General features: G+C 44.5%; 1 protein-coding gene across 2 annotated transcripts in view; it reads left to right on the top strand.

The window, feature by feature from the left end:
- The window catches only part of OSBPL11 (oxysterol binding protein like 11), a 91,972-nt gene that overhangs the window by 69,861 nt on the left and 7,047 nt on the right, over positions 1-15,064 (top strand). For both annotated transcript variants that reach the window (XM_053247192.1, XM_053247182.1), the window contains exons 9-12: positions 449-947; positions 2,857-3,043; positions 6,836-7,018; positions 8,024-8,177. In XM_053247192.1, the coding sequence (XP_053103167.1) occupies positions 449-947; positions 2,857-3,043; positions 6,836-7,018; positions 8,024-8,177 (1,023 nt within the window). The remainder of the gene's footprint in view (positions 1-448; positions 948-2,856; positions 3,044-6,835; positions 7,019-8,023; positions 8,178-15,064) is intronic.

Here is a 15,064-nt window from a genome sequence, read left to right as displayed (position 1 = left end):
AGTTTATTCAGCCCTGATGTGTTCAGAAGCCCTCCTAGGTAGCTGCCCTAGGTAGCTGCCTTAGCTTTCCAGGTTTTCTATAGCAGTTAAGCTCCCGTACACTTTCTGTGAGTCTAATATGGGTGAAGTATAAAAACTAAAGAAATACATAAGAGAACTGTTCTTTGTTCTGTTTTGCCTTTGTCTTGCAAGATGTGTTCTGCCACTGCATTTATTATCTTCTGGGTGCGTGCAAGTTTTGATATAAAGGATATCAAAAATTAAAAGCAAATGTACAACTGTCGAGCAGCAATGGTAGCCTTCTAAAAAGCCATTCTCCTATTGTTGCTAGTTAAGACTGTGCACTTTGATTTGTTGTTGTTGGGGTTTTTTTAAATTTATTCCATCACTGTTTTCCCTTATCCACACATAGTATTTGAATTAATAGAGTTTTCTCTCTTTCTTTCAGGTGGTTCTTCCCACTTTTATTTTAGAGAAACGCTCGTTGCTGGAAATGTATGCAGATTTCATGTCCCATCCAGACCTCTTCATTGCAATTTCAAATGGCAGTACTCCTGAGGAAAGGATGATCCGCTTCGTAGAATATTATCTCACTTCCTTTCATGAAGGTCGCAAAGGGGCGATTGCAAAAAAACCATACAATCCGATCATCGGGGAAACGTTTCACTGCTCATGGAAGATGCCGAAGAGCCAAGTTCCATCTGACACAAATAGTAACTCTTCATCACATTCCCTCTCTGAGCAAGTTACCGTCTCAGAAGAGTCACAGGGTCAAGTGGAGTCGGACTGTTACACAGTTAGATTTGTAGCAGAGCAGGTGTCCCATCATCCTCCAGTCTCAGGGTTTTATGCGGAATGCGTAGAAAGAAAGATGTGTGTAAATGCTCACGTTTGGACAAAAAGTAAATTCCTAGGAATGTCAATAGGAGTGACAATGGTTGGGGAAGGTAAGTGGAAAACAATGTAGTTAATGACTTCCTATTTCTGTAATGACTTAATTGTTAATACGATGTGGGCCAATATGAAGGTCAATATAAAGCAACTTCAATGTGTTGAGGTTTTTCCAAATCATTTATTTTAATCCCAGGAGTGAAAAAGCAGCTCAGTACCTGAGCATAAGAACAGCCCTGCTGGATCAGGCCCAAGGCCCATCTAGTCCAGCATCCTGTTTCACACAGTGGCCCACCAGATGCTGCTGGAAGCCACAGACAGGAGTTGAGGGTGTGCCCTCTCTCCTGCTGTTACTCCCCTGCAACTGGTACTCAGAGGCATCGTGCCTTTTGAGGCTGGAGGTGGCCTATAGCCACCTAGTAGCCGTTGACGACTAGTAGCCGTTGATAGACCTCTCCTCCATGAAGTTATCCAAACCCCTCTTAATGCCATCCAGGTTGTTGGCTGTCACCACATCTTGTGGCAGAGAATTCCACAAGTTGATTATGGAGACCTGTGGCCACCTTGGACATGGATTACAGGTTAGAGACTCTCTCTAGAAAAGCTGCTACTTCTAATAATAGGAGGGATTCTGTAGCATGTGGTGAGTTATTTAAAAATAAATTGGAAGCCTCCTGTAGTCCATGTGTCTTTACCTCTGAGCTAATCAGAAATCTTGATATATGAAACTCTTTTTTTTTTTTTTAAACAAAGTGTTGGCCCTGGGAGGGGGCATAATGAACTTGACTGAATGAGAGTTTCTGATTGGCTGAGCTTTGCATAATACCTACCATGCTGCCAACAGCAATGAAGGAATAGGCTGAAACCTTTTGGGAGTTTCAGCTAACTTAGCAGCATATGCTCTCTTATATGAGCTCCTGAGAGGCAGGCTTCTTGCCTTCAGGATTGCAGAGCTATGAAAAGCATAGGCAGTTGTCTTCCAGTTGAAAACTAGAAAAGGCCTTGGTTTTAATCACCAGAGGGTTTTGGGATTGTCTGGTGTGTGTGTGTCTCCCCCGCATCTTATTCTTACACTCTTACTGCTTCTTCACTTCCTTTCCTCACTTTTCCTTTTGCCACACTTCTAAATCAAAGCACAGAATTCCAACAAACAAGCTCCTCCTCTGATTGTTACAGGTACAGATGTCAATTCTCTTGTCTCTGAGAGGTGATACATATTTTGTACAGGATTAGCAGTAGCAAAAACTGCTATTCCTGACCATGTCAAGCCAGTCTTGACACTGGATGCAGTGGAGGCATTTGTGATATTGGGTTGTGTGCTTGCAGATATCTGAGTTGGACAGTTACTGTGATGGCAAAACAAAGTAAGATACACAGATGCTAGAGAGCTTCAGATATGCAGAGAAGTGGGTTGGGAGAAGTGTCATAGAAATTACTGAAAACTGAACTAATTTACCTTGAGTAGAAAAATGAGTGGAAATGAGCAAAATTGTTTTTCTGCTTGAAGAGAGAACTCGAGGAAATGTCACTTTTTACAATTCATGGTAGTAGTCCTTGCAGAAATACTCCTTATTCAATGAGAGTTCCTCGATCAGCCCAAAGAAGGGGCGGCAGTTCACCTTTTGGATGTACCGTATTGCTTATTGGGAATGCAGAGAAAAGATGCCAGTCACTCAGAGTTCTGAGCTATTCCCTGCAGTGTTATCTGATACAATAGAAATATATCACAAGTTTTGTAGGAATTGGAAGGAGTATAGGTTTTCCCAGGCTACTAATAGCCCCAAGGCTGTTCTTGGCACCATCCTGATGCCAATACTGAAAGTTATGGTGGAATTTCGTCAAATTTTTCCTGGCCCTGAACATCCTGAAATAAGTATGGGGAAGTGTGTAAAGTTTTTCTCTTCTGCCACACCTGGTTTGTTTCAACTTCTGTGGGTATGATACAGATCTCTCTTTGTCTCACAGGTATTTTAAGTCTCTTGGAACATGGAGAGGAATATACATTTTCTCTGCCTTGTGCATATGCTCGGTCAATTTTGACTGTCCCTTGGGTAGAACTGGGAGGAAAAGTCAATGTTAATTGTGCAAAAACTGGATATTCTGCAAGTATTACTTTTCATACCAAACCATTCTATGGTGGCAAGCTTCATCGGTAGGTGTTTCATTTTGCAGGTTTTTAAATATAGTGTAGTGTGGGTATCTGTTGTAAAAAGAAAAAAATTAAATGTGAGTGATGTGTTCTTCGTAATGTTTTGTACAGTGTTGTTGGTTCTGGTTGGGGGTAGGGATGTGTACGGAACCGGTTCCGTACACACCCGGGAGGTGTGCTTTAAGGCGGGTTCCTTTAAGTGGCAGGGGAGGTGCCGCTGACTGGGGCTGCAGGGAGGCACACTGCAGCCTCGTGCACCCACTTTTAATGAGAGCACCGGTGGGGCAAAAGCTGCGGGGCAGGGGCTGGCAGGTAGGCAGTGCCTCCTCTGCCCCTTAAAGGAACGCCCCACCCACCCCCGCCCCGCTGGATCCTCCAAACCGGTTTGACGCTCCCAGAATGCAGTACCAAACAGTTCCATGCACATCCCTAGTTGGGGGTGCTTTTCTAGTCTAAAATCTTGGTGACAACAAAATAATTACCAGGCTTCAGTCAAAAGCAAATTCTGGTTAAAGGAAATAGGAGAAGAAATGGTATTGTGTAACTCACCCCTAGGAATATGGCAGTATCGGAATCTCACTGCACTGTATCCATGTATTAAATTTTTATCCTGCGCTTCCTCCAGGGAGCTCAGGGTGGCATACATGATCTTCTGACCCGGCAAGGTAAGTTGAGCGGAGAGAAAAGGCACCTGACCTGAAGTGAGCATGTGAGCTTCATGGCTGAATGGGGATTTTAATCTGGGACATCTAGGTTCTAGTCGAGCACTGCTTCAGATATTCCAGACTGAACTTTGCCATTTTTCAGAGTCTATAACCACCTTGACTAAACTTTGCAATGGGGATATTGAACACTCATCATTATTCTTAGTAGAGGTTCTGGTTGGGGGAGAAGTAGGAAGGGATGGGAGCTCTGCTTTTGCTGCAGAAGCATCTTGCAGATACAGCTGTAGTCCTTTGAATCTCCAGTAAGGTTTTGAATTAGTCCTTATCAGAGCTTTCATGTGGTCTTGGGTACAAATGAGAAAATAAATGTCACAGTGACTCTGTTGTTTATGTTAATTTGTCAGGGGGAGACAGATTTACCACCGCTGAGGGTTTCTGTGGCCTCAAGGTGCTGCTGTGGATGGGTCTCCAGCAGTTCCCCCTCTCTCCCGGGCAGGCCCCTTCTGGGCCTCTCTGAGCGTGCAGTGGCCATTTTGGAGGCCGAGGCCATCATGCATGTGCACAGGCCATTTGTATGTCCAGGGTCATGGCGCAGGCATGCAAATGGCCCGTGTGCATGCACGGTGGCCTCCAAAATGGCTGCTGCATGCTCAGAGAGGCCCAAAATGGGGGGAAGGCTGGAGGAGCGAGGGGGAACCACCGGAGACCCCCCTATGGCCACAGCAGCACCCCCAGAGGCAGCGGAAGCCCTCAGCGGTGGAAAGTCTGCCCCCACCCCATTAACTTCCCTAGCATCCCCAAACCAGTTTAGAACTGGCGCGTGGGGTTCGGCTCGAGCCCTTGAACTGGGCCCAGTTTGGCTCGAGCCCTCAAACTGGGCCAGTTTGATGTGCAAACTGGCTCAAGGTCCAGCCAGTTTGCACATCTCTACCCTACAGCTAAACATTAGCTGTTAGTTGTACAAGTTGAAATGCTAATGCAGAAGTTAGCTCTTGGCTGTGTCTTGGTCAGCGTAGGAATATTAAAATTCTTAGGTCAACGTATGGATATTTTTGTGTAATCTATATCTTTCCCACATGTAGTGGAACACTTCTCCCATCTGCCTTATTCCTTTTTTGAAAGCCTAGGAAATGGAAATGAATCCCAGCTAGCATTGAATTGTAAGCAAAAATGCTGCTTTATTGGCATGGCTGGGCAGACACCCACTACCACTAAGCCTTTTTTCTTGTTTAATAGTTTTAACTGCTGAGCTGTGTGCTTAAATAAGAGTCTCTTATGAAATCCCTGTGTGATGAAATTCTTCCTAGTTGAGCTATCAATAACAGGAAACGAGGGTCTTCGTCGTGTAACACGACTGCAATATATGAAAGCAACAAGGCAGAAGAGGGCAGTGCAAAAACAATCAGTGGGCTCTTTGGTTACTTTTTAGTTTCCACTGTTAGGTTGGAAAGGCACTTTAACTAACCACATCATAAAATAGTAGAACATGATGTGCAAACAAAGCTGGTCACCCAAATCCTATTGCACTCCCCAGAGCAGCACAGATCCCATTCTCTTCTCTCATCTCTCTGCATCCCCTCCCCTCCCCTCCCCTCCCTTGGCCACCATAGGGAAGGAGCTGGGAGGGGCAAATACTATGCCCCAGCCATGGCCCAACACTTGCTCATGGCCTCCAGAACTCAATACTTTCTAAAACAGAGTTATATGCAGAGCATTGTTTCCAGATTTGAAGAGGAGAGAGAACAAATCCTTCACAGGTGACTCCTTTTCTAGCCTTGCAATGTCTGGCTCTGGGGCTGGAGAGTAAGCAGCCTTGCTCAGGCTCTGTCTTGATTCCTTTCCATCGTTTGAAGCACTGTGTCTGGAAGGAAGAACGGAGAAGGGCTCGCAGCCTTCGGAACACTGCCTTGTGCTAAAGAGGGTTTTTCTGGAGCCTCTTGGGCTGGGAGGAAGGGAGAGCAAACCCTTTGGGGCTGATTTGTGCACTGTGGTTCCGTATGAGGGACCCCATCACTTATGCATATCATGTTGCTCGTCATATGTCTCATCTGCTCTGAGCTTAGAGGGTCCCCCCCCCATCTTCATCCAAAGGAAACTTATTGAAATTCATGTTCAAAGGGCAGACTGTGCCTGGTGGTTGATTTTGCTACAACGTTTACTACAGTCGGAATACCTGAATGTTTTTGAAGCCCAGCCTGTCATCCTGGTGGGCATTTCACTACTTCATTCCTAGATGTTATCCCACACAAACTGAGAATTGAGACCCGAAGGTTGTGGTTGTGTAGTTTCAGATCACATAAGTAGCAGGGGTGTCGCTATAATTGAGCAGATGGGTTCAAAGAACTCAGCCCCCCGCAAGATCCTGAAGGCCCCCCAGCTCTACCCCTCCCTATTTTCTTCATTATCTCCCTCACTCCAAGGGGCCGCCGGGGAGAGGGGCCAACACCGGCCTCCTCGCCCCTATTTATACCTCTGATAGGTAGTATTCGAAGTAGTTAATGGGAAAGGAGGACCTTTCACCACCAGGCCAATGCTGCCGGACCACTCCCTCCATGGTAGAGCAGTCCCGCAACTTGACAATGCTTGAGCCCTCTCTGGACTGACTCCGCTTTCAGCATCTGCCTGACCATACAGCCTGTTCATAGTGGTGACACAGGGCAGTGTGCAATAAGCAGCAAGTCAGAGCACGTGTTGTTTATAAGCCTAAACCCATCCCTGTGAGGCTCCCCCTGCCCCAAGTGTTGAATATCGGCATGATGAGGAATATTGGCATGATGAGGAATATCGGCATGATGAAGCCAGCGTGGTGTAGTGGTTAGAGTGCTGGACTAGGACCGGGAGACCCGAGTTCAAATCCGCATTCAGCCATGATACTTGCTGGGTGACTCTGGGCCAGTCACTTCTCTCTCAGCCTAACCTACTTCACAGGGTTGCTGTGAAAGAGATACTCAAGTAAGTAGTATACCGCTCTGGGCTCCTTGGACAAAGAGCGGGCTATAAAATTTATAATAATAATAATAATAATAATTAATAGTGCTAGCATGTAACAGCAGTCAAACATGCCGTTTGGTGGGTATATTCCTGTGGTTTTAAACATGAATATCTTCATGTTCTTAACTGCTGTTTTCAGAGTCACTGGTGAAGTGAAACAAAATGCAACCAGCACTGTGGTCTGTAGAGTGCAAGGCGAATGGAATAGTATCCTTGAATTCACCTATAGCAATGGAGAGACGAAATACATGGACTTGACAAAATTGTCTGTGACAAGAAAACAAGTACGGCCCCTTGAGAAACAAGGACTGTTTGAGTCCAGGTAAGGGAAACTTTTTCATGTTTTTTACCTTTATTGGTAATTAAATGCCTATACTTATTTTTCATTTGTTCTTGTGGGTATCTCTGGTTATTTTAATTTTAAAAACTAAGGGCCAAAACAAATAAGAGACTTCTTTAATAAGTGTGATTGGAAAATAGATCTCACAACCATAAAAGGAGTGAGGAGTCCTGACATACGTAACAAATAAAAGTGGTGGGGAAACAAAGGTCCAGGACAAGCATAATGCTACCAATCCCTATCTATCTGTTAAGGGAGCAGGATGTAGAATTATATGCTTCCTCCCCTACAAAGACATTTTTGAAAGTGAATGGAGTAATGCTTGGTAAATGTTCCGAGTACCAGAAGGTGGATGGAACTGCATTTTCTATGGCAAGGGAGAGGGCAGGACTTTAGTTCTATGCAAGAGCCTTTTCTTTCACTGATGGCAAATGAACATATGCAAAATAACCACCTGTATGCAAATCTGCTTGATCTGCATACTTTATATAAACAATAGAGCCTGGCTGCTATTGGTGCACAGTTTGATTTTGGGCTCCTGGTTTATGCATGGCACACCTTGAATTTATACTTACATGGCCTGGACCTAGAATATTCAGCAATGAGTGTCACAACCAACTCCAGCTCGCCAAGTTTATTGCCTTGCCACAAGTGTATCCTGTTGCTGACTACAGGATTCAGCAATCTCCATGCTCAGGTCAAACTATGCAGAAATGTTAGCAGTTGGGTTGAGGTCACACATGTCCTTACTCTTCAGTTGGGTAACAGTTTTGGATAAAACTGCTTTGAAATGTTTCTGTGTTTGCCTGGAAGAAAAGGGCTTCTGAGATCTGGTACTTCTGCCTTTCAATTCTCCATTTTGTTAGTCGGGAGAGGAGGAGAGATTCTAGCTATAAATTGTCCCTACTAGTAAGCTAACCACAAGTATGGACAGCTTGCTGATATGCTTAGAAAGCCTGAATTCAGGCAGCACCTTTTCATTCACAGGAAACTGTGGCAACATGTGAGTGAAGCCCTGAGGGAAGGGGACATTGATAAAGCAACCGAGCATAAGAGAGCACTTGAGGAACGGCAGCGGAATGAAGAGAGGCTCCGGGCTGAGACAGACACACCATGGCACACGAAGTACTTTATGAAGGATGTAAGTAACCTTATTGCACTTCCAGTTTCCCTGTGTCTAGGCTCAGTTGCAAATCTTTTTTAACATCATCCTCACATTAACTCTCAATGACCGTTTTTTAAAAACCATTGTTTTCTTCACACCGAGCCAACTAGGGCTAATAATCATCACCATGGGTCTTACTCAGCCACAGGTAGCCTTGTTTTGCATAGTAATGTATTCATAATTGCAAGCTCAATACTTAAAACACAAGGTGTTTACCATCTCTAATAATATGACTGCCATATGAACTAAGCCAAGTTGGGCAAGGGTCAAGAGAGCAGATGGTGGGATGTACAGTCCAAAGCAGTTTGTCCACATCCTCAGGAGTAGCAAACTGAAAGTGATCCAATTCAATCCTACAAGAGGAGTTGCTGGACACTTCTACAACAGACTCTGCAATAACTCTGGAGTCTAGTTCGGCATGAATACAAAAGGTTTTCTCTGCAAAAAAAGTTATTAAAGACGTCACAGTGAGAGAGACAGATAGTTCCAAGTTCAAATTCAAGGTGAGCTGGTCTTGTGGTAGCAAGCATGACTTGTCCCCATAGCTAAGCAGGGTCTGTCCTGGTTGCATATGAACGGGAGACTTGATGTGTGAGCACTGCAAGATATTCCCCTCGGGATGAAGCCGCTCTGGGAAGAGCACAAGGTTTCAAGTTCCCTCCCTGGATTCTCCAAGATAGGGCTGAGAGAGATTCCTGCCTGCAACCTTGGAGAAGTTGCTGCCAGTCTGTGAAGACAATACTGAGCTAGATAGACCAGTGGTCTGACTCAGTATATGGCAGTTTCCTATGTTCCTAAGGTGGCTTTTATACTACACCTTAAGTGGCACAGCAGGGAAATGCTTGACTAACAAGCAGAAGGTTGCCGGTTCAAATCCCCGCTGGTACTATATTGGCCAACAGCGATATAGGAAGATGCTGAAAGGCATCATCTTATACTGCATTGGAGGAGGCAGTGCTAAACCCCTCCTGTATTCTACCAAAGAAAGCCACAGGGTTCTGTGGGTGCCAGGAGTTGAAATCAACTTGACAGCACACTTTACCTTTTTACCTTTATGACATCCTAGCTGTCTAGGGTTTGTTTACCCTAGGGTAGGCTCTTTAAAGTTAACTAATCCACAGAACTAGCTTGAAACCTTCAGCAAGAGACAGGTGTGTGTGTGTGTTTTCCAGAAGTTGGATCCATAATATAAAAATATTATATACTTGTATTTTTTAAAAAACTCTGCAAGTATATAAATTGTTGGTAGGGGTGTGCACAAAACCAGTTTTCTCTGTTTGCATTCAGACTGGACTTGATCACCCTGGTGGATGATCTGTGTCAGGAGATGGACAGAGAATGCAACTCTGTTGGTTCTCTTGGATTTTTTTTTAGTGACTTTTGATAATATCAGCCATGGTATCTGTCTAGGTTGTCTCTCTGGATTAAGGTGAGCGGGCACACTCTGTTGGGGTTAGTGGGTCCTGTCATACCTGAAGAACTGTATCCTGATGGTGGTGCTGGGGGACTTGTGCTCTGCCTCTTGGCCTATAGAGTCCCAAAAGGTTCTATCTTGTTCCCTGTGCTGTTTAATGTCTACATGAAGCCGATGAGGGAGATAATCTGATAATCTTAGTATGCTGATGACAACCAGCTCTACCTATCACATCATCTGATACCAGGGAGGCAGTGGAAACTCTGAACTGGTGTTTGGAGGTGGTTCTGGTTTAGATAGGGTAACAAGCTGAAGCCCCAAGATAGAAGCACTCTGGGTTAGTATATTTGGCCAGGTTGTGAGAGACATCCAGTTCTGGACAAGGTTGCAATTCTCTTGAAGGACTAAGTCCATAGCTTGTGGTTGTCCCTGGATGCCTAGGTAATGGCCGGGGCCAGATATACTTCTCACCAGCTTTGGCTAGTCTGTCAGCTGCAAATCTGATGTTGGTTTATTCATGCATTGGTTATATCCAGATTAGCTCACTGTAATACACTCTACATAGGGCTGTCTTTGAAGATGGTTTGCAAGCTTCAGTTGGTCCAGAATGCCGCCGTCTGAATGCTTGGAGTAAGATGACAAACAAGTGCAACACCCCTGTGTGTAGCAATTTCACTGACTACTAGTTTGCTTCCAAGCCGGATTCAAAGTCTTAACCTTCAAAGCCCTATACAGGTTAGGATACCTGCAAGACTGCCTGCACCCATATGACTTTCCTGGTCCCTAAGATCGCCCTTACAGGCTCTGCCTTCTGGTCCTCCATTGTCTCAAACTCAAATACCACTAACCAGAAACAGAGCTCTTCAGTACTGGGATTTCACTTTTGGAATTGCCCTACCTGAGGAGATCTGCCAGGCTATACCCTTGACAGTATTCAAAAGAGCTTTAAAGACCTTTTCCTTTCAAGTAGCCTTTGACCTTGACTGTTTAAATCTTGTGCTTGGGCTTTGTTTTTTGTCTGCTGCTATCTTCAGAAATCTTGCCTATCGTATTGGCTTAGTTCCTTTTAATGTGATGCTTGCTCTTAAATTGCACACTATTTGTAAGCATTTGAAGGAAGGGAGCCAGCGTGGTGTAATGACTAGAGTGCTGGACTAGGACTGGGGAGACCCGAGTTCAAATCCCCATTCAGCCATGATACTAGCTGGGTGACTCTGGGCCAGTCACTTCTCTCTCAGCCTACCCTACTTCACAGGGTTGTTATGAGGAGAAACATAAGTATGTAGTACACTGCTCTGGGCTCCTTGGAGGAATAGCGGGATATAAATGTAATAATAATAATAATAATAATAAATAATAATATTATACTAGAAAGGCAGGATATAAAAATTTAAATATGTAAATAAATGTAACTGTTTAAGTCTTAATGGTGATCTGCTATCCTTCACAACATGGGTGTTGCGCCTTCGCAATAGTCCCCATGGAAGGATGTTAAGCTCCTCATAGCACTATGAAGCTCTGCCCTTCGTGCACAGAGCACACTTTGTATCTTTGGTGGCAGAGAGCTTCCCAGCTCAGTTCCTTCTCGGCCTCATTTGCTAACTCGTTTGCCCTCAGTTTTTCTCCTTAGGTTTGGTTCCTGTAAACAAAATTTTAGTTTGTTTTACTAGTTTTCTCTGACTGTTTCTGACAATTCTTTGCCTCACATTTTGGATTTGCAGCTTTACTGGGAATAGCCTATATTCTGCAACGATATCTATAACAACTGACAATAAAATTCAGCCATCCCAGGTCCTTGGGAAGGCCTCGATGTCTGGATAAAACAAACCAGTCAATAACACCTGTCTGACTGTGTAAACAAGAAATAATAATAATAATACAAAGATCTACAATTTGAAATTGAAAGGTTGTGGCAGAAAAAGACCAAAATAATCCCAGTGGTAATTGGCGCCCTGGGTGCAGTTCCAAAAGACCTCGAAGACCACCTAAACACCATAGGGGCCACAGAAATCACCATCAGCCAATTACAAAAAGCAGCTTTACTGGGAACAGCCTATATTCTGCGACAATATCTATAACAATTGACAATAAAATTCTGGCATCCCAGGTCCTTGGGAAGGACTCGATGTCTGGATAAAAGAAACCAGTCAATAACACCTGTCTGACTGTGTAAAGAAATTATTATTATTATTATTATTACTACATTTATATCCCGCTCTTCCTCCAAGGAGCCCAGAGCGGTGTACTACAGACTTGAGTTTCTCTTTCACAACAACCTTGTGAAGTAGGTTAGGCTGAGAGAGAAGTGACTGGCCCAGAGTCACCCAGCTAGTTTCATGGCTGAATGGGGATTTGAACTCAGGTCTCCCCAGTCCTAGTCTAGCACTCTAACCACTATACCACACTGGCTCCAATAAACTTGGAAAAGCAGAGAATTATGTCTGAACAGGCTCTGCACTCCTCAACTCGAATGCCGTAATCCCTGCTATTGCCGACACCCTTGACATTGGCTCTATCAAAGTCGGGCTTGACTTCAAGCGTTTCCTTGCTTGCTTCTGCAGCTACTTCCAAGAAGCCATGGGATGTCTCTAAGAAAAGCCATATAATAAAAAAACGCAAACATCGGTTGCATGTCCCCGTCAGTTGTCCATGCTGTCCACTCCCATTCATCTTACTCCTTGCTGGAGATGATTGAAGTGCCTTCAACAGCCCTGGCCTCAACGCTGACACCAATCTCTACGTCTGTCTCTATGCCTGCACTACTATGCACGTCTCCCGGAGCCCAGGCTTCGCTTTTGGCCCTACTACTGGTCTCGTCTAGGAGCGTGCCCTCCACACATGCACCCACTCCTTCGGCTATTTCCTTGATACCTGTCTTTGGATCACAGTTTTTATTGACATTGTCAATATAGAAAGACTTTCCTCTTTTCTACAACATCTACTCCATCCTGTCCTCTCTGATAATGACGCCTTCTGGCTCTGCGTTCAAAGAGTTTTCTCTTCATGGCCTGGATATTGATGATGATACTGGCTTGGGCATGTTGGAGATCGCTAAGACTCCCTGCATCTGCAACATGAGCAACCTCTCATTGCTCTCCATCTCATTTTCCTGCCCAACCCTGGAAGGAAAGGCTTCATTTTTCACTCCCTGCCTACTCGCCTTACCGGAGGGGACTGGACTATTGGAGCTCTCCTGGGGCCCTAGATCAGGGCCATATCAGGAGGGGAGATTTAAAGACTCTCTATTCATGTCTTCCCTATTTCTGCCATATGATTATGAGGAATTCCATCTTTAGAAGATTGAGAAACTCAAATCTACCAACCCTTCTCAAGTTCCATTGTTTCCTGCTCTCAATGACTATTCTTTTTGGACACACACACCCCAGACCTGTGCCACCGCCTACTGATCTATTTTGTCTGCCTTCTCCTGCTAAATAAATGACTTCCTCCTCAAGCGCTATGGTGACACCTACTATTTCAGAAAAGCAGTTCTCCAATGATACTACACTTCTTTCTCTGACACTGAATCTACACACACAGAAAACTCATCCAATCCTTCCCTTGATAATGTGCCAAATATTATTCCAGCTCTCCGACTGAGGAAGCCAAGTTGTACCAGATTCATCTAGCCGAGATGGCTGAGGTTCTTGTCCTGGAACTAAAATGTCCAGTGCAATTTGTTAAGGAGCCAGTCTTTGACATCATTGCTTCCACTACAACCACACCATCCACGGCACTTCCCATGCTGCTGGTACTGGTCAACTCAGCAAAATCTACATGTGATATGCCATTTAGTGCCACATATACCTCCCAAAAATTTCTACAGAGTCCAAGAGGACTGGAAGTTTTTATTTAAGCACCCGCCACCTTGCTAGTTTTGGATTGTGCTATGGGTGCCAAGTTCTGCTGGAAGCACTCTGCTCCCACCGACAAAGAAGTCCTCACTCCATTGGCCAGAAGATTTACTCTTCTTTGTATTAAAATAGCTAATTATAAGGCTTGCATAGCCAAGTTCCATTACTCGCTCTGGGAAGGGTTCAAAGATGACCTAAAGGATGTTCCTGTAGCAACCAAAACAGGATTCAAGGAGCTACTTTCTAAATTGGCAGATGTCACATGCCAAACCCCAAGTACAACAAAACACCTGATGGAAACAGAATCACACATCTTGGCTAGTGCCATCTCTTTAAGATAGTACTCCTGGCTCCATCATCTTCTCTGCATCCTGGATCCATGAGACACAATTGAAGACCTCCCCTCTGATGGGGAAGGCCTCTTTAGCTCTCAGATGGACAAAACTATGGAGTGCATGGCAAAGTCCAGGTTTACAGCCAGAACCTTCACATCCTCCTTCGCTCCTCAGCCCTACTCGCAAAGGCTTAACAGATTTGACAAGCCTAGGTACTAGTACAACCGCTCTGACGGGAGGGATACCAGAAAGTCCTTCCAATACTCTCAGAAATGCTTTCTCTCAAAGAAGTAGGCAGCAAAAGACCAAAGCTCAGGACCAATCTAAACAGCATATTTGACTCCCAGGTCCCCCTGCCCATCAGAACTTCTGCACCCATCAGACTTGCACCCTTCCTTTCAGCCTGGCATCTTTTATCACATCCGATGCCTGGGTGCTAAGTATCATCTGCAATGGCTACACCATATAATTCCCCCCTTTTCTTAGGAAAAAGACAAACCCTCTCAACTCCTACCTTACTAACAGAAGGTCAAGAACTATTGTCCAAAGGGGCAATAGAACTGGTTTCACAGAAGCACCAATCGGCAGGGTTCTATTCCAGGTACTTCCAAGTACTGAAAAGGGGTGGCAGTCTTCTACCACTTCTAGATCTATACTCCCTTAACTTCATCCACATGAAAAAAATTTTGAATTCTCACTCTTCATCCGAGTGGAGGAGCAGTGACTAGATCCTCTGCTAGGATCTAGCCACTGTTCATTTGCTTAGGAACAGTGGCTAGATCCTAACCCATGCTAGGTTTAAAAGATGCCACACTAGAACTAAAAGATATCTACTTTCAAGTGGGAATTCAACCAGTTCATAGGAAATATCTACACTTCACCACCGGGGACCAGGTTTGTCAATACACGGTCCTCCTGTTCAGCCTTTCCACAGCCCCATGTGTCTTCACCAAATGCGTGAGCACCATCATTGCCCATCTCAGGACGGAAGGATCTCAATTTTCCTATAATTAGATGATTGGTTGCTCACCTCGCTGTGCAAAGTATGGCTCACCAATCACATCTGGTCTGGATATTCAAATAAATTTTAAAAAATCCATCCTTGTTTCTCAGAAATCTCTGGCTTACATACAGTGGGTATAGGAAAGAATCACCCCCTTTGATAGACCTTAAATTCCGGTTCCCTTACATCCTGAAATGAAAACACAAAGAACATTCCCTTCACCAGCTGTACTTATCCAATGCAACCTATAACATCCA

The sequence above is a fragment of the Hemicordylus capensis genome, chromosome 1 (genome assembly GCF_027244095.1).
Source record: "Hemicordylus capensis ecotype Gifberg chromosome 1, rHemCap1.1.pri, whole genome shotgun sequence".
In the NCBI taxonomy this organism is placed as follows: Eukaryota; Metazoa; Chordata; class Lepidosauria; order Squamata; family Cordylidae; genus Hemicordylus; species Hemicordylus capensis.
This window is presented reverse-complemented; position numbering and strand designations above follow the sequence as displayed.